The sequence below is a fragment of the Vicugna pacos genome, chromosome 22 (genome assembly GCF_048564905.1).
Source record: "Vicugna pacos chromosome 22, VicPac4, whole genome shotgun sequence".
NCBI lineage: Eukaryota > Metazoa > Chordata > Mammalia > Artiodactyla > Camelidae > Vicugna > Vicugna pacos.
In genome coordinates this window covers 20,922,508-20,942,344 of record NC_133008.1, presented here as the reverse complement: position 1 = coordinate 20,942,344, position 19,837 = coordinate 20,922,508, and the positions used below count along the sequence as shown (strand labels likewise).

The following is a 19,837-nucleotide window of genomic DNA, read 5'->3' as shown; positions in this document are numbered from 1 at the left end:
CCAGATGCATGCCTGTGTGTTTGACAGTCTGGACCCAACATGGAAACCAAGAAGGAGTGACTCAGAATGTGATTCTCAAACATCTGACTACATGATTACTAGCATTAATGTTGGAGTGTGTACTGGTCTTTTCATTAAATAAGTGATGACAGGGTGATCCATCTTTCATAGGTGATATCAAGGGCCCCCCAAAAGTCCCTTGGACAAAGACACCCCCAGAGAGGAGTGAGGGCTCTGTTTGAGTGGCAGGAAGTGCTCCTGGAGAAGGGGCCATTTGAGTGGATTCTGAAGGGTGAATAGGAGCTCACCAAACAGAGAGATGGGGAAGAGCAAACCAGGCAAGGGAACAGCTTATGTTGGAAAAGAGTCAGCAATGATACAAAGCTCAGTTTGAAGGGCTCTGGAAAATGAGAAGAAGGGTTGGAATGTTCTCTTGAAGGCAATTGGGAACCATAGAATGTATGAGAGCAGGGGAGGCCTGCAGCCAGAGTTGCATATTAAAAAGATCCCTCTGAAGTCTGCTGTGGAGGATGGGATAGAAGGAATGAGGGCGGAGGCTGCAGGAATGGCTCAGGCAAGCAATAGGAGAGGACCAGGGAAGCAGTGGGAGCAGTCTCTTTTTTCCATGGTGACATCAAACTCTGGGGGGAGGGGGGCGAGAAGAAATCCATGATTCCAAAGTCATGGTTTAAAGTGTATGAGATGCACCCCAATGTTCATAGCAGCATTAGTTACAATAGCCAAGACACAGAAGCAACTTAAATGTCCATCAACAGATGACTGGATAAAGAAATTGTGGTATATTTATACAATGGAATACTACTCAGTGATAAAAAAAGAATAAAATAGTGCTATTTGCAGCAACATAGATGGACCTGGAGATAGTCATTCTAAGTGAAGCCAGAAAGGGAAATAAAAATACCATATGATATCATATGTGGAATCTAAAAGAAAAAAGAGACACTAATGAACTCATCTACAAAACAGAAACAGACTCATAGACATAGTAAACAAGCTTATGGTTACTGGGGGAAAGAGGGTGGGAAGGGATAAATTTGGGAGTTTGAGATTTGCAAATGTTAACTACTGTATATAAAAATAGATAAAAAACAAATTTCTTCTGTAAAGCACAAGATATTCAACATCTTGTAATAATAACCTTTAATGAAAAGGAATATGAAAATGCATATATATATATATGTATATACATGACTGGGACATTATTCTGGCTGTACACCAGAAATTGACACATTGTAACTGACTATACTTCAATCAATCAATCAATCAATCAATCAACCAATCAATAAAAAGTGTATGAGAATGTTAGGAAGGGGCTGCAGGTCTTTATTTACTCACTCAACAAATGGTTACTGAGAGTCATTGATGTAGAATTTATGGATGTGGTAGTGGTCATGGCAGAAAAAATCCTGCCTTCATGGCCTCCACACTACAGAAAGGGAAGCATAAAAGAAAATAAAATTGTTTCAGATCCTGGGAGGTAAAATAAATGATGTCATAGCGAATGACAATTGTGGAGACAGCTTCCTGGGAGAGGTGAAGATTAAGCTGAGCCTGGGGGATGGGGAGAAACTTGCCATGGGGAAAATGATGGGAAAAGCATTTCAGAGGAAACCACCAGTGCAAAGGCCCTGGGGTAGTAAGAAGCTTTCTGTATTTGGGGAATTGCAAGATGGAGCCCGTTTTCCCTGCCAGGCTGTCTGCCAGGAGAAGGGGGTGGTCTTTTCATTGGGAGCAGAGATAGGAGGCAGCCATCTCTACACAACAGCTCCCCAGTTGTCCCACAGCAGGTGGGAGGCATTGGTGCCACAGACATTCAGGGGCAGGTCATTGACCTTGTGCAGCACAAGGAGGTAGTTTCTGGTATGGCTCCTGAAGGAGAGCTGAGGCCTGAACCCATGGTCAGAGCTCAGCATGATGGTTTAGCAACTCAAACTGATGCATCACAGGCTGATGTACCTGAAACCTCTTAAATTGGCCCCACCCTTAACCCCACAGTCCTTGGCCCAGGCCTTGACATTTCCTGTCTGACCCCAGCTCCCCGCTACCTGGGAGTGCTGAGAAACCTATAATAATCAGTGACAAGTTTTTCAGTGGTTGATTTATCTAACCATACTCTTCTCCTGCTTTGGCTCCCTATGGCCCTGTGGCAAAATCAAGATCCTTGTCTGGCCTTGGCGTTCTTGCCCTGGCTGACATCTCCACTGCCTTCCCACAGATACCCCACATGCCTGCCTTCCTTGCTCCACTTCTGGTTTCCTCCATCCAGATGCAGCTGGTCAACATGCCTCTTTGTACTCTCCTTTGGGCTGGGGAACATCATGGAAGTCTTCTCATAGGACGTGGCATTTTCATGGGTGGTTTGTAGTGGGGAGGGGACATGGAAGCACACTGATAGTTAAAATTTATGTATGAACTTAGCCAGACAATGGTGCCCAGTTGTTTGGTCAAACACTGTCTATATGTTGCTGTGAAAGTATTTTCTAGATGCAGTTAACATCCCCAGTCAGTTAACCTTCAGGAAAGGAAGTTATCCTTGAGACTCTGGGTGGGCCTTACCTAATCAGTCGAGGGCCTTAAGAGCAAGAATTGAATTTCCTGAGGAAAAAAAAAGAATTCTCCTCAAGATTACAACATAGGAAACCCCCTGAGTTTCCATCCTGCTGGACACAGATTTCAGATTTACTAACCTGCACAATCACATGAACCAATTCCTTAAAACAAATCTGTCCATATATATAATATACATACATCAAGTTGATTACATTTCTCTGGAAAGGCCTGACTGATACAGGTACCCAGAGGCCTGGCAGTGGGTGGAGGCGAGGCTTGCTTTTCAGAGATGGCATTTCCTTAACAAAGAATGTCCAGAGGCAGGAGTTCAGCCTACCTTGGCCTACCCCGGCTAGACACAGGCCATGCTCTTGGCCTTGGATGCCACCCAAGACCCCTGCAGGCCAAGGACATGCATTCAAGGCCTCAGATTTCATGGTCCTGGGCAGACCCAGCATGCTGACCCTCAGCATGCTGACCTAGCCCACAACGCTTGACCAAAATAAACCCAGGGCAGGGTGCCATGCGATCAGCTCCCCCAAAGCCCCAAAGGCTGACCGGGGTCACAGATCTGGGTGTTGCCCGCTCCAAGGACAGGGCCGTCCTTGGCCCCAAAAGCCCTGAGAGGTGGAACAGTTGGCCTCAAAGAGCAAAAAATTTCATTTTGGAGAGACCCAGAAGTGGGGAGGTGACAGCTGACAACAAAGGGCACTTTCTACTCATGGTGCCCTCAGGCCTCTATGAGGTGCTCTGAAGTATCTTAGAAGCCTCTGCAGTCCCCATCACAGATGAGCCAGTCGGGGCAGATTCCTGATTTCCAAGTCTGTAGTGTTCATCTACCCAACCCAGATGACTATTTGACTCTAACAGAGTTTAGTATAACTATTAGACATTTATAGTCAGTCCTCAGGATGTACCCAAGAGAAATAAAAACATGTCCACACAAACTCTTGGACGTATGTGTTCACAGCAGCACTGTACACAGCAGCCAAAAGGTGGAAACAACCCAAGTGTCCACCAATGGATGAATGGATGAACATAATGTGGTCCATCCACCCAATGGAATATTATTTAGCCACAAAAAGAATGCAGCGTTGATACACACTAAAATGTGGATGAAATTTGAAGAGATAGTTAATGAGAGAAACCAGACACAAAATACTATATGTAGTATGATCCTATTTATATGATCTTATTTACATGAATTTGCTATAACAAACAAATCCATAGAGGAAGAATATAGATTAGTGTTTGCCAGGGGTGCAGGTAGGAGGAGTGGCAGTGACTGAAAGGGGCACAGGGTTTATTATAATTATTCATTATTTTATTTTTTAATTGAAGTATAGTTGATTCACAATGTTGTGTTAGTTTCTGGTGTATAGCAAAGTGATTCAGTTATACACATATAATTATTCTTTTTCATATTCTTTTCCATTATAAGTTATTATAAGATGTTGATTATGGTTCCATGTGCTATACAGTAAGACCTTGTTGTTTATCTATTTTACATACAGTAGTTTGTGTCTGCTAATCCAAACTCCTAAATTTATCCCTCCCTCCCTTTTGTAACTATAAATTTTTTTTCTATGTCTGTGAGTCTGTTGGTCAATAAGTTCATTTGTATCATTTTTTAGATTCCATATATAAGTAATATCATGTGATACTTGCCTTTGTCTGACTTACTTCACTGAGTATGATAATCTCTAGATCCATCCATGTTGCTGCAAATGGCATTATTTCATTCTTTTTTATGGCTGAGAAGTATTCCATTGGGTGTATATACCTCATCTTCTTTATCCAATCATCTGTTGATGGACATTTAGGTTGTTTCCATGTGTTGGCTATTGTAAATAGTGCTGCTATGAACATTGGAGTGCATGCATCTTCTTGAATTAGAGGTTTCTCCAGATATATGTCCAAGAGTGGTACTGCTGGATCATATGGTAAGTCTATTTTTAGTTTTTTAAGGAATCTCCATACTGTTTTCCATAGTGGCTGCACAAAACTACATTCCTACCAACAATGTAGGCGGATTTCTTTTTCTCCACATGGCACAGGGTTTATTTTGGGGGTGGTGATAGCGTTCTAAAATTGACTGTTGTGATGGTTGTATCTTTTTGTGAATATTCTAAAAACCATTGAACTATATCCTTTAAACGGGCTAATTGAATGATATGTGAATTATATCTCCATAAAGCTGTTTTTTTTTAAATGTCCCCCAAAGCTCTACATTTACTGAATACCCACTATATGCCAGTCACTGAGCTGGGTGCCAGAACAGAGCCCAGAGATGGAGACAGTCATAAACAGATGACCATAGTAATGGAGGAGCCTTCTCTTAACAGCACAGAGAGAGGAAAGATGTAGCACTTGTGTGGACATATGAGGGATGGAGGAAGGAGTATGTGTGTTGGGTTTTGAAGGCTGAATAGGAGTTTGCCAAGTTGAAGTTGGGGGCTGAGGGTGAATTCAACTTTATAAACTCTAATAAACAGAATAAAATAAACATTATTTTAAAAATGAAAATGAGTACATCCTTATTTGTCTGCATGAACTGAAAGAGTGTTTATATTCAGAGACTTTACAATCCACCTTGAACCATACTTATCTCACCCAGGTCAATTTCTGAATGACATTGTTCATGTCCATTGTCAACACAGTGCTGTAAATGGCATGTCAGTCTCTTCATTCATCAGGAATGTGGAGGAATTGGTAAATTTGGCCCCAGCTCTCTTTGTTGCTGTCTATGAGGATAAACAAAAGATCAAGGGCCAGGCCTGACTGAGACCCTCTCCCTAGGACCTGCCTTCTCTCACCTAGGCTGGATTCTCTCTGGCCTCCCGTCTCCCAGTGTGGCCAGCGCATGGATCTGGCGGGTGGCCACGAGAATGAGGAGGACCAGCATTCTCATCCAAAAATAAATTGTGGCCCTGAATGGGTAAACAAGAAACTAGGGCGGAGGAGGAGGCTGGGGAGGGGCTGAGGGGAAGGAGAGAATTGTGACTTTCCTGGGAAGATGAATGCAGCCTTCAGAGGCTGGCCTCCTAGTGCTGGGCTAGCAGCCATGTGATCTGCCTCTGCTGTGCCCCCAGCTGCTCCCAAGCACCTGACATGGTCCCTGCTGGGTCTTGACCCTTGAGCCTGATATCTCTCCCAATGTGGACCCCATCATCCCACAAAAAAATCCTTTCCTTGCACTCTTAACGTGGATCTCACTTTCTATAAACCCAATGTGACCTTTGATGTTTCACAGAGTGCAATACACTTCCTCCCTATGGCCCATTTTACAGAGGAGGAAACTGAGGCCCAGAGAAGGGGAGAGATCGGGCATTGGGATTCGGTGGTGAGGGGTCCTAGGGGTCCTCCTCAGGCCTGATTGATGGTGATTTTGAAGTGGGAAGCACCTGAAGGGGTGAATGTGCTTGGTCAAAAGCAGCTGAGATTGATACAGCTCAGGAAGAAGGCTTGGGTTTCGACCCTGGCTCTGCCCACCTGTGGGCTACCTTCCTCCTGCTTCTGGGAACAGCATCTTGTGTGTATAGGGCTGATCCTCGCCCTTCTCAGTGAAGCCTCCCAGGCCTTGCCAAGCAGTGGCACTGTGATTGGTTTGGAGAGAGGCGTATGCCCTCCGGCTGGGTCAGTAAAATGCAATCTTGGTGCTTCTGCTATAGATATCAGATCACAGAGCTCCTTCATATTGCTCAAGTGGATACCTGTCAGCTCAGTGTTGCTTAACCTGAAGCTATCATTTTCAATCTCATTAATCAATCAGTTCCCTTTTGGCCTTATATGGTCAAAAGAGTTCTGATGGATATGGTCCTTATTAGTAGTGTGATATGGATTGTTAAACAACCTCTCTGGGCCTCAGTTTCCTCATCTGTAAAATGGATTGTGCTTCTCTAGGTTGAAAAAAGAATGCCTGGTGAGTGCCCTGTGCTGTGTCTGGTGTTACAAAAACAACTAATGTTACTCAGGACATCCTGTTCATCGTGGGCTCCTCCTGACTCAGATATGGGAATGTTATTATTATTATTTTTATTTTGTTGGTGGTGGTGGTAGTGGGGTAGTAATTAGCTTTATTCATTTATTTTTTAATGGAGGTACTGGAGATCAAACCCAGGACCTCATGCATGCTAGGCATGCACTCTACTGCTGAGCTATTCCCTCCCCCATTATGGGAAGGTTTTTTTGAGGGATTCAGTTGAGCTTGGCTATCCCTGCCCTCTGCAACAATCCACCAAGAACACTGAAGGCCATAAGGAGGGAGAGAGTAGACGTCTTAGGCTGGGCACTGGAGTCAGAGGTTCCATGGTGGGCAGTGGGAGAGACGAGTCATTCCCAGAAGGGGCAGGCTGGCTTTGGATTCCTCAGAAGTGACTTCCCCCAGTCACATTGTCTGCAACCCTGTTTCAGGTCATGGCCTGAGGCTCAGTGAAACAGTAGCATCAATGCACTGATGGAACTGCTTGAAAAATCCTTCCTGGTGAAGCCATAAGGTTGTTTTGCCAAACAACTGTCCAGCACACTGGGTCTTTGGCTCTGTGTCTCTTGGCCCACTTCCGGGCAGGAGGGGTGTGCACATTGGCATGGAGGACATGATACCCTCGGCCCTGGCCTCTTGTATCGGTGGCTGGCCCCTGGAGCAGAGCCTGAGACAAAGATTTGTGGCCAGTAATTTTTAAAGAAAATTCCATGAGGACAGGGGAGACAAGATGTGAAGCAGGTGGAGAGAGAGGTTGGGGGGAGAACAAGTAAGGGTTTGCATCCAGCAGAGTGCCTGGAGGGCAGCTTTGGCTCTGTCCTGCTGGGAGATCTGGAAATGCCTTATGCCATTGGTCAGGGCTGCCTTGAGGGATGTCAACTCAAGGCACTTCTGGCCCTCTGGTAGGCATGCAGGCAAAGGGTGTTCCAGCAGCCCAGGGCAATCACACAGAGAGAAGGATGGAGGGGTGTGGATAGAGTAACACAGTGCTTACTGCCCTTCCTGCCCTTCCAAGTTGCTCTTTTAAAAGTATACATTGGAGGTTACTGGGGAAAAGGGAGTGGGAAGAGATAAGTTTGGGAGTTCAAGATTTGCAGATATTAACTACTAACTATAAAAATAGATTTTTAAAATTTCTTCTGTATAGCACATGGAACTGTGTTCGATATCTTATAATAACTTTTAATGAAAAAGAATATAAAAACTAATATATATATATGTATGACTGGGACATTATTTTGTACACCAGAAATTGACACATTGTAACTGACTATACTTCAATTCAAAAAATATATCCATTGGAGAAGTCAGATATAAAAGGTCACATGTTGTATGATCCCATTTATATGAAATGTCCAGGACTAGCAAATCCAGAGAGACAGAAAGCAGACTGGTGGCTGCCAGGGGCTGAAGGATGGGGAATGGGAAGCGATTGCTGATGGGTATGGGGTTTCCTTTTGGGATGATGAAAATGTTCTGGCACTACATAGAGGTGATGGTTGTCCAACACTAAATGCCATGGAATTAAACACTTTAAAATGGTAACTTCTACCTCATGTAACTTTTACCACAATAAAAAAAAAGTATAAATAGGGCTATGCACCTGCTGTGCTATGAAGCCTCCCATGGTTGCCTACTGCCTTGGGATAAAATCTGTGCTGTCGCCCACTCCAGAAACCCTAACCCTCATTGCTTTCTCCTCTCTTCCTCTCCCTCCTCGTCCTGCAGCTGAGATCATTTGTACCTCAGTGCCTTTGCACATGCCACTCCCTCTGCCTGGCATGCTCTTCATCCTTCAGGTCTCTAGCAAAATATTATCTCACAGACCAGACCATATGGCCCTTTATTTGTGCCTTGGATGTTTCCTTCAAACCACTGACTGCAGTTTGTAATTTCACTGCGAAGAAGGAGCAGTTAGGTGTTTATCAAATATGTAGTGAATGAATGAGTGAGTGAGTGAGTGAACCAACAAGTAGATGGACAGAGGCTACTGAGAGACTGTCAGAGAGATGCTGGAGGGATTTTCATGGCAGCCTACGAACAGCAATCCTGGAGGAAGCAATGTTTAATCACCCATTTGACACAGGAAGAGACTGTCTAGATTCACACCTGGTGCTTTTTTCTCCTAAGACCACAGCTGCCTCTGAAACAAAGACCGACGATTGCTGCCAGCACATGCTTCGTCATTTGTTACTTCCTTTGAATGTTCTTCGATGAGTTTTCTTTTCAAACTGCACGGGTGTGCACTCTCGGTGTGCCCGGGCACATGGCTGGGGACAGGGAGGGAAGAGCTTCCGCCCAACTCCCACCACTTTCCCAGATACTCAGTTTGGAGCAGACCCTTCTCTGTACATGGGTTATCTGCTTACATTTTACAAAATTTCTACAAAAATCACATCACACTTTTGCAATTTTATCCTTTCGGATTCTACAAAAATCACATCGCGCTTTGGATTTTGTCTTCTGGGATCGAACTCCTTTGTGAAAAGGTTCATCATATTTCACATCCAAAGTTTCCTTAACATCTTCCTACCTTCCCTCTATTTGTTTTGTTCCCAGGATTCTGACTCACATCTGTGGACATCGAGAGTCATGCCCTGGGTTGACCTCAGTGGGTTTACCCCATGAAGGAGAGGATCAGGGCTTTTAAAGACACTGGAGTGTGGTGCAACGCCCTGGAAAACAGCTTGGCAGTTCCTAACAAGATTTAATAGAGAGTTGCTATATGATCCAGTAATTCTACTCTTAGGTATAGACCCAAAAGAATTGAAAACAGGTGTTCAAACCAAAACTTGTACATGAGTGTTCTGAGCAGCACTATTCACAATTGCCAAAAGGCAGAAACAATCAAATGTCCATCAACAGATGAATGGATGAACAAAACATGGTCCAGCCAGGGGTGGGGTAGGGGGTATATAGCTCAGTGGTAGAGTGCATGCTTGACATGCATGAGATCCTGGGTTCAATCCCAGTGCCTCTGTTAGTGGGAAATAAATAAAGATTTTTTAAAAATATGGTCCAGCTGTACAATAGACTAATACTCAGCCATTAAAAGGAATGAAGCACTGATACACACTACAATATGAATGGACCCTGAAAATATCATGCTGAGTGAAAGAAGCCAGACACAAAAGGCTGCATAGTATATGATCAATTTCTATGAAATGTCCAGAACAGGCAAATCCAGAGACAGAAAGCAGATTAGAGATTCCTAGGGGCCGAGGAAGGGAAATGGGGAAAAACTACTCTAATGGGCATGAGGTTTCCTTTTGGGGTGATGGGAATGTTCTGGAACCAGATAGAGATGGTGCTTGCACAACACTGAATGTATTACATGTCACTGAATTTTTCACTTTAAAATGGTAAGTTTTACGTTATGCGAATTTTACATCAATAAGAAACAAGACAATTGCAGTGATCCTCATGGAAGCCAGCAAGGAGGAAAGTGCTGTTCCCACCAACACAGGCAAGCACTGGGTACGAGCAATTCTAACATTTACCTGGGCTTGTGGTCAGCGAGAGGACGCTTCTTAGGTAATTATCGGCTGCCTGCATCGATCTCCTCCAAATCCTTTGCTCGCACACACTCTTTTCAGCTGATGATCCGGGATGGGGTAATATCCGTATTCTACAAATGAGGAAACTGATGTTCTACGGCGTGAAGTGAATTTTCCAAGATAACCCATTGTGGCCCTTCCATCACATCATAGGGTTCAGGCAAGTACTTGGAAACTTTATTTTTAGAAAGAACAGGCCAACAGAAAGCCTCAATGATAGGATCCCAGTGACACAGAATGACGGAAACAGTACAGTGAACATTTGTGATCTTCGCAGCATGTTGGTTCTGACTCTCAGAAGCCTGGCACTAGATACTGCCGTTGTCCCATTCTATAAATGAAGCAACTAAGGCTCGGAAATGTGGATCACTCGTTCCAGGTCACACAGCACAGGGAGGACACGTTAGGACCGAAGATTCAGACCCTTGGGTTCTGCTTTGCTCTGAGCTACCTCTGGGCAAAAGCAACTCATCAAGATGTGGACACTGAAATCTCGCAGCTTTGCTCTGAGCTACCTCTGGGCAAAAGCAACTCATCGAGATGTAGACACTGAAATCTCGCAGCTGAAACCTCGTTTCTCAGACCTGGACCAAGAACTTGAGGAACTGGGAGGTGGCGATCCCATGAGTCCAAATTGCACAACCTCTGGAGGAAAATCAAGAGAAGCTCAGCTCGTGAGGTCCCCCTCCTGGGTCTTGAAGGAAGCAGCTGGTGCCAGATTCATCTTGGAGCTGCAATTCCTGACTGTGAAATAGAAATGGCATGTATGTATGTATGTATGTGTGCGCAGGTGTGTCTGTGTATATATGCATGGGTCTTTTGAGTCTGCACATGCATGTCTTTGTGTGTACATGCACACATGTGTAAACAGGGAGCTTCCAAACCAGATGAGACCAACTGGAAATCCTGGCATTTAGTGTGAGTCTGGAGTCAGACTGTCCCAGGCCTCAGTTTCTCCACTGGGAAATGGGCCAGCTTCTGCTAGATGTGAGGATTAGAGTCCAGAGAGGCCACTGATTATTGAAGATCTGTCACAGTCTATAGCCTGGATTACAGGCTATGAGGTCTTTATTTTTTATGTTATTTTTACATAGGAGTTGGAAGGAGGGAAAACTTCTGTGCTTTGTTCTGCATCTGAGTTTTGCAGTAAAAAAAATCTTTTATGGAGAAGATACTTGTGTTGCTTGAACGTGCATGTTTGCATGTGTTACATGTGCACAGGTCACATACGTCCGTGTGCAGGCAGGCATAGCAAAGGCCTGCTTTAATACTGGAGCTTGCAGCTTCTCAGGCAGCACCCTCTGCCTCTCAGGGTCCTGGGGTGTCCAGAAGGCTTCTGCGGGGGGGGGGGGGGGTGAAGGGGAAAGATGAGGGGAGGGGCCCTCCAGGTTGAGACTGGCATGTTCAGGTTGCAGGTAGCCATAAATGACAAGGGAGCAGAAATTTACCTTCCAAACTGGAAGAAATTCTTCCCAGACTGCGAGGGGAAACTGAGGCCTGAGGTGGAGAGACCTGCTTGAGGTCAAAGCCTGAATGGTATCCCAGGCTGGAGAACCCCACTCCATGTGTCCTCATCTAAGTGACCTTTCCCAACCCCACGCAGGAGTGAAGAGGAGGTGGGCAGGGGGGCTGCTGGAAGCTATTCCCTGCTGCTGTTCACATCACCTGTGGTCTCCCAAGAGGGAGGGGGAATGGGGTTGGTCCCTGTAGGTTATGAGTGACTTTCTCAGGGACTGGCAGTAAAGCCCACGGTCAGACACCCATGTCCAGGGCTCTCATGAAGATGAAGGCAAATGTGTGGGAGGATCTTGGCTGACAATAGCTCCCATCATGGTCATGTGGGTCCCTGTCACTCCTCTGCGTGTCCTCTGGGACACAGTGGGGAGAAGGCAGGTTCAGGGGTCCTACATCAGATTCCTAAGGGGCCCTCCTCTAACCTGACAAAGCCCCCAAAACCTCTCCTGGGCTCCTTTCTGCCCTGGGTACAACCACACTCTGAGCTCCTGCCCATCATGCCGTGCTCAGGCGGAGGCCCCACAGGTCCTGTAGGTGCCAGGCTTGCCCAGCTGCGTGCTCTTTACCCTCCCTCCTCCTAAGGAAGGTCAAGGAGCTGCTGATGGAGGAATCAGACACAGGCAGGGCAGCACTGGGGATAGCACGGAGCTTTGAAGACGTCCCATGCACTGCTTATTCCGTCAGGGGGAAGCCCAAGTGGGCCTTGGTCTAACTCTGGCAGCTGGAACCCTGACCTTCAGATCAGTAAGGTCTTGAGGTGGGCAGGTGAATCACAGGTGGCTCAGGTAAGGCTCCTACGTCCCAATACCCTCTCAAAGGCAGATTTCTGTACCCAGCAATAAACTCTCCTCCCCACAGAACAGGGTGCACCCACCCACTGTGCTTGGCCCTGATCACTACCCAGTCTCTGGCACCTTCTGGGCTTTCCCGGTGACCTACCAGGCCCTCCAGCTGTGGCAGGCCAGTCGGAGAGGCCCTGGCAGGCAGAAGGCATGCCTGGGAGGCCACAGGGTTTACGGTCGTGTTCCACGTGGGCACTACAACACCTACCATGCATTCCCCAACCAGTCTAATTTAAAAACACATCAATGGAGACCATGGAAAATTGGGTTTCCTCTACATTTATTTCAACTGCTAAATGATTAACAACATTCACAACTTCTCAGATTAAAAAAAAGAAAGAAAAAAACTTCCACTTTGTAACATCACAAACATCTTCTAGGTTTTACCAAGGACCAAAAATGCTAAAATTCTCTATATATGATTTCCAGTGATGGAAACAAGGCAGAGACAGTAAGCACCCAAAGTGGCGAGTTAACACTTTCCGGATGCCTGTCGTCCTCACGGAAGAGACCCTGGAACTAGAATGACAGAAAAGACACTGTGACTTTGACAAGGCTATGCAACTGCACATCGCGCTCGCTTGCACGCCCGCTCCCTGCAGAGCGGCCTCTGCTGGAGAGAGCGAGGGCAGGTGCGGAGAGCCAGCACACTGGTCTCCCTGAGGATGCACCACCACGCTCCACCCCAGCTCCCGCAGTGCCTGCACTGCCTCAAAGTCAACTCCATAGAAGCATCACCTGAGTGCTCACAGGACTTTCCAGGCTCAAGAAGTATGTATTCCCTTTGACATCTGCCAAAGGCTCACAGTGTCAGCTCAAAGCAAGACATCCCCAGGAGGAGGAGTGGCTGGAGGCTGTGGGAACAGGGCTCAAACCCTGGGAATTCCTAAAGTATTTTACTTGTAAATAAAAGCAGAGAAAGCCAAGAATAAGCCCACTAAGACAAAGTGAATATGATAGTCAGAGCTATGCTTGAAAGGGCCAGAACCCATGCTGGGCAGGGTGCATGCATCACTTAGGGCCAACAGGTGCTCTGTGAAAGGCCACAGGGGACCAAGGCCCTGTTCTGAAGGTTCTACCACTAACCCACAGCCAACAGGGAAGGCTACAGGAAGGATTAGCAGAGAGGAAAAAATGAATCTCAAAACCACACCATGCCTGCCGGCTGTTTCAATTCTGCTAAGGCACCTCCAGCGTGTTGTTGGCCATTAAGATCTGCCAGTTGCCAAAGCAACAAAAGTGACCAGAAACAAGCAGAACCCTAGGGACTACACCTGACATGAAGAAAGGCAGCATCAGGTGGGCACATGAGATGCTGACAGGCCTGTGACACTGTGCCGATGAGCGCAGGCCAGACAGACAAGACAGAACCAGAGGAGCCTGGGACTTCAGCCCAGGAGATCTGCGGCTTTGAGAAAGCAAGGATTTCTTAACAGCCAATAGAAGTGGCCAACAGGATAACTCACTGCTGTGTTCCCCAAGCTTGCAGTATCAGCAGGATCCCAAGTTTTCCAGATTTTGGCACATATTTAAAACTTCAACACTGCTGTTTTATGAGGAAGGGTTGAGAGATTCCCACAGCCTGAGAATTTCGCATGTAGCTGCAAGAAGCAGAGTGCGGGAAGCTGGAAGGGGCGGCCATCGTATGCCTTCAAATAGCAAACAGCTGCAGAGCCCACCCCAAGAGGATCCTTTCTGCTCTGTACAAAGGCCCTAATAAAACAACTCTTTACACTGCCACATATGCAAAAAATGAAGTGTCTTGAAGAGTTTACACCTCCCACCCCTTTGTAGGAGACTCCATATGTGGTTTAGGGAAAAAAAAGAAAAACGAGTTTCCTTTGAGGATTCTAAAGAGACATGTAAATTTGGGGAAAGTTTCATCAGTGTAATGATTACTCCCCACTGAATATAGCTGCTGAATACGTTGCTGAAATTTCATTAAGTCTCTTGGGATGCATTTAAGAGATGAGACTCCATAAATAACACGTTCATTGAATCAAGTATCTCCACTTGTTCAAAGGGCTCTAGCACTCCAACTGACAGGCTGTGGGACCAGAGCATGGACTTCATTATTACTGATTTACGTTCCCTATTTAAATTTGAGAAGATATGATCTGTGATTGTCTGTTTCAGCATCAAGTTTGCTAACAGATCACTTTTAGAGAGCAACGTGTCCTGGGACAGGAAAACCGACAGGAGTTCCTGAGCACTTATAAGGCACTGGTGCTTTCAAGGGCAGCCCCACCTTCTGAGGGGAACCAGGGAAGACTTGGAGAGGACCTGCTGCCAGAAGCATTTGGAAGAGGGGGAAAAGGCCAAAGCAGACTGAAAATGGTGCATTCTCTTTTTTTAAGAAAAAGAAAAGCCAGCAGGTGGACCCTCTGCACCAGAAACTGTAGTTTGTTTTCCACGTACACACCAAACCTACTTGGGCACTGGTTCCAGGGCAGATCCAGGACAGAGGTGGCGTTATAAGAGTAATTGCTGCTTCAAGCTTATCTTTTTTCACCAATGGTTTTCATCTATTTAGGGAGAGAATGATTTTGTTCAAAACTGAGTTGGAAATTATGGGTGGAGAGGGCAACTAAAAAGAGGAGAAAGATGAAGATATTTATAGGTCAAAAGCCCTTCAGAAGGAAAAGGATTTGAAGACCCTCAGAAAGGCATGAGGCAAAGTGGCATCCTCTGCTGCGCCAGCTTCCAGGTCACCCTTACACTTGCAGGACACAAGGCCACTCCTGTGGCAGCTTGTTTCCACAAGATGGCCACGTGCAGTCGAGCCTGGGAGCCCTGAGCTGAGGCCCCGCCATGGGCTGCACACAGCTGCTCTTGGAGAGCATGGGGCTCGCTCCTTCAGGCAAACCTGGAAGGCGAGAGGTGGGATACATCTGCATCCAAACACTCCTTTTTTTTCCCTCATGGAATTTTTTGAATTTTTTGGGGGGTGATATTTTGATGTTTGGTTTTTGAGGAATGGGGCACACCAACTCTTCTGGAGGAAGCCTCTCTGCGAACCAGAACGTCAGCTTAGGCAGTCTGCCCCACACACTAGCTCACACACATACCTATTTGTTGGCCCGTTTGTGTCTGTACATCTGCATCATCCTCTGACGGAACACATCAAACGTGTCTTCTTTGTGTTCCTGCCCGTCGGCACCCAACCCCTCCCCTTCTGAGGCAGTTCCCCTAAGGAGCAAAATGGAGAGTTAGCCACACCTGAGCCCAGAGTTGGCCACCAGGAGACCGAAAACAGCCCGAGCAGTCAGAGTGGGACAGAGGTATGAGGGACACATAACAGTGACAGCAAGGGAAAGGGAAAGTAAAGACATGATTCACTGTGGGGAACAAGGGGTACTCACCTGTGCAGGTATGTGAAACTTCTGAGGGGCATGCTCAGAAACCAGCCCCTGATTACAGCAGAAAGCCTCCCCAGCAGGTGATAAGCTCAGTTTTAACTGAAATGCTTGTTGGATGTTAATGGGGCTTTAACTCTGGGCCATGTTCTACCCTGGACCCAGGCTAGTCTGCGTATGGGTTCTCGGAAAAGGGAAGTAAGCGGTTCTTAGTGTAACTACCCAGTATTACTACTCCGCTTTTATGACAATAATGAATGCGGCCAAATGCCAGGGACCAAGTCTACTCAAGTGCAAGGAGTTGTGTGAACACCTGCATGTGTCAATGATCTGCTTCAAGCCACATTCAACATGAGAGAAACCAAGAATCAGGATGACCAAAGGACTGAGGACAAGAATCCCACAGAAAGCCTCATCTCCCCAGGCACGCTGCCCATCCCCACCCTTGGCCCCCAGCACCCGCCGCATACACGCTGACGGGCTCCCTGATGCCCTTCCCACAGGAGCCCAGGCCGTGGCCCTCCTTCCAGCCCATCTTCTGTAGCATCTGGAACCCCAGGTTCTTGTCGGTCAGCTTCTGCTGAGTGAAATCAAAGTCCTTGGGTTTCTGAGGAGAGAGAAGAGTGGCATGTAGGGTGGAGTGAAGAACGAGGGTCTGCCCTGGGTTGCACCTGGACATGCCCCAGTACTAATACCCCTAATGCCTCCCTGACTCCCCAGACGCTCAAGATCAAGCCATGGTCACCTCCCCAGTTCCTGGCAACAGTCCCTGGGTAGGTTGAGGCTGCTAAAGATTGGAGGTCACCCGCCTCAGGTGCCCCTACAGAACTGAGCTGGATCAGCCTCTTAGGCTTCACCGTGACCACTCTTACTGCCATGGTAAGACTGTGAGTTCAACTTCATGAGGGGATGTGGGTCCTGGCACCAAAGAGTCAGTAGGAAGAACCCAGAGTGGAGACATGGATAAATAGTGTGGCCCCGTGATAACCAGAGGGCACATCCCAGGCTGAGGAAACAGGGCACAGGCCTTGAGGAAAGAAGGCCCTGGAGTGCAGGAGTCAGAGCAGAGGCAGGACTGAGGCAGGAGGGGCCAGATAGGTGGTGGAGAGAGGCTGTGCAGAAAACTGGCTCAAAGGGTCCTTCCGATTTGACCCCCTGCCCCGTCACCCCATTGCTTCATTCATTCCTATGGGCTTCCAGAACTATGAGCAGTGTGACTCCAGCCTGGAAACTTCCCTGGCTGCCTTTGGGCACTGCTCAGCAAACCTGATTGACTCATGTGTGTCTGTCTGTCTGTTCCTTCCCAGGTCTGGAGCTCTGAGAGCTTCCTAAGGACAAGGACTGGGTTTTACTTGGACTCGGGAGTCCATGTCTACCACAGAGCAGACCTCACTGGGAGCTAGTGCAGCTGGGCAGGACCTTACAGGCGCAGCGGTAAGGAGACCTGGAGGAGATCTGGGCTCCAGAGCTGGCTGCGGGAAGATAAGTTAAGAGGCCTGGAGGCCTCTAGAGGAGGAGCCTGCCTAGGATGAGCAGAGGGGACTTCCATTCAATCATGAATATTCATCAGCATCCACAGTGTGCTGGAACTGCTGGGCAGCTGGGGGCTCAGTCCCTGCTGCCTGAGCCCGTGTTTCTCTTACCGATTTACTTAACACTCAACACAGACTGAGGAGACCAAGAGGGTCTTACACACTCCTGGGGAGAGAGCCCCTCTGTCCTGATCAAGGCAGCTGGAGTAGCAGAGGGGGTCTGAGTAGGGAACAAATGCGGGAGGGGAAGAGGGTGGGGGAGGCAGAGGAAAGGCTGGCCACGGGTTCCCCAAATGTCAGGTAAGCCGCTCAGGTGGGAGCAATGGGAGGGACAGGGATCAGCTCAGCCTGGACAGATCTCTCTGAGTTTTCAATTTGTGTCTAAGAATCACCCTGCCTGGTCTCCTGGGGCTGGAGAAAAGCCGTGCACCATGGGCCAGGCTGAGGTGCACACAGAGAGCTGCAGGGGAGGTCTCCTACCTGCCTGCAGTCACCCCCCCCAAAAAAAACACCCACTTTGCAGGACAGTGGCTACACACCAAGTTAACATGCATTTTGTTTAATCCTCAAGGTATCTCCTACCTGCATGGTTGGTATAGCTGCCCCACTTTACAGATGTACAAATGGAACTTCAGGATTCAAATGCCAAGATTAGGTGAGCCTGAAATAGCTGTCCCCTCACCAGGCTGCGCCTTCACCCAAGCCACCAGAAGGGTACCCGGGTGCTATCTCAGCTTAAAAGCCAGCACACCATTTAGGACCACAAGCTTCGGGCACAGGAAGGTCCCTGCTCCCAACTGTAACTGGGGTCACACTGATACTTCCTCTGGCCATTGAGACTGACACAATGCACTTAGGTCTGAGCCACTACACGGGCTTTCCTCCCAATCTGACACCAGTAGAGACCTCACCAGCTACCTTACTTACCTTCCTGATCTCTAATGATCTGTGGGATCCTTAGATGTCCCCACATATAGCCCTGGTTACCTTGCTCAGCTTCACCTGCTCTGACAGACGTCCAATCAGCTGTTTGGAGTGTGCCCCCATCTCCTTCCAATGACCTGCCCCCCAGAGGGACTCCCCATTTCAGTCAATGGCAGCTGCATCCTCATAACTGCCCAGGCTGACAACCCTGGAGTCACCCTGGATTCGTGACTTTATCTGTTCCACATCCAACCCATCAGCACGTCCCACTAACTTCACTTGGTCTCCCGAGTCTGCCTGGCCCCTGATCCCACAGGTTGCTCTCAACACAGCAGCCAAAGTGGCTATGCTTTCCACTCAAATCACCACCATGGTTCCCTGAGAGTGTCTCCGAGAAAAGGGGCCACGGTGCTGACATCCATCTACAGACCTTGAAGTGACCTGGGTGCTTGCACCTCTACTTCCTCACCTCACCACCCCCATCACTCCACTCTAGGCATAAAGGGCCCCTGCTGAAATATGACTGCCCTGAGGCTTCTCCTAGGCCCCCCTGGTTAAAGAGTACCCCTCAACCCACATTATACCCCATTTCCCTTTGACCTGCTTCTCTGCACCCACAGCACCCCGATGACTGGATCTTGTACATTTCTGTTGCTGCCAGCCCTGCTCACTGCTGCCTCTAGGTAGGTAGATGGGCTGGGCACATAGGAGGTGCTGATCAGTTAATGAACACACACGAGCACGTGCTCCACTTACTAGCAAAGTAGTGCACTCTTTCAATCACAACTGTAGTTCACTAAATCTGAACTTCTCAATGGTTGAGACATCTTGTTCATCTCTTCAGACTCACCCATCCATTAAATGGACTAATTACTTCCTCCTTGGACAAAGCAAAACAGTTTTAAGAAGCCCCTGGAGAGAAAAGCCCCTGAGAGAAAAACTGACACCTGGCCTGAAGTATGAGTATAGCTTAGTCACAGCCACAGTATCCTTTGAAACGCTGGCAAACTCTGACTACGTCACACGGGAGGATTCACAGTCATGCTCACCTTCTTCTTGGACACGGGACGACCCCGAGGCCTGTCATAGGCAATTCGAACTGGTTCGTGAACTAGAAGACAAAAGAAATACACACACACACATATATATGCGCTTTCCCCAAGTTACTAAGAAAGAAAATGAGGGTGCTGCAGTTTTGGCTAAGAGCCCCTCTGCTGACAGAAGGTGGCTCAGAGCTGCACCACAACACCAGCCGTTTGGCCCTCGCTCCTCTCAGGAATCGTGTGACCCACAGAGCACAGACGCAGAACACCGCCTCAACTGAGGGCTGCCTCACTGTGGTAGAGTCTACTTAAGTGTGACTCCCACATTTATGATGAAGGACTGGAAGCGGGGATCATTTTCCATGACTGTAGGAATATATTTTGTTTCAACAAATGAACTATTTGCAACACTGTGCCCTCCTTGTGTCTCTGGGACTGTTCCATAGATAATTAAAGTCCACGTGTAACTTTCCAGTAAAACAAACATGCTTTTCCTACAGAGCGCCAAATCACAT

General features: G+C 47.4%; 1 protein-coding gene across 7 annotated transcripts in view; it reads right to left on the bottom strand.

Annotated features, from left to right (window-relative positions):
• Positions 1-12,730: 12,730 nt before the first annotated feature.
• SUGP2 (SURP and G-patch domain containing 2) overlaps positions 12,731-19,837 on the bottom strand; it is a 33,348-nt gene continuing 26,241 nt past the window's right edge. For 4 of the 7 annotated variants that reach the window (XM_006199032.4, XM_072947320.1, XM_072947322.1 and 1 more), the window contains exons 8-11: positions 19,329-19,390; positions 16,294-16,430; positions 15,536-15,656; positions 12,731-12,986 (exon numbers count right to left, since the gene is read on the bottom strand). In XM_006199032.4, coding sequence (XP_006199094.1) covers positions 15,536-15,656; positions 16,294-16,430; positions 19,329-19,390 — 320 coding nt within the window. In that variant the 3' untranslated portion in view covers positions 12,731-12,986. Of the gene's footprint in view, positions 14,993-15,535; positions 15,657-16,293; positions 16,431-19,328; positions 19,391-19,837 lie in introns of all 7 variants that reach the window. The other 3 variants (XM_072947324.1, XM_072947321.1, XR_012063145.1) reach the window with 2 other exon arrangements.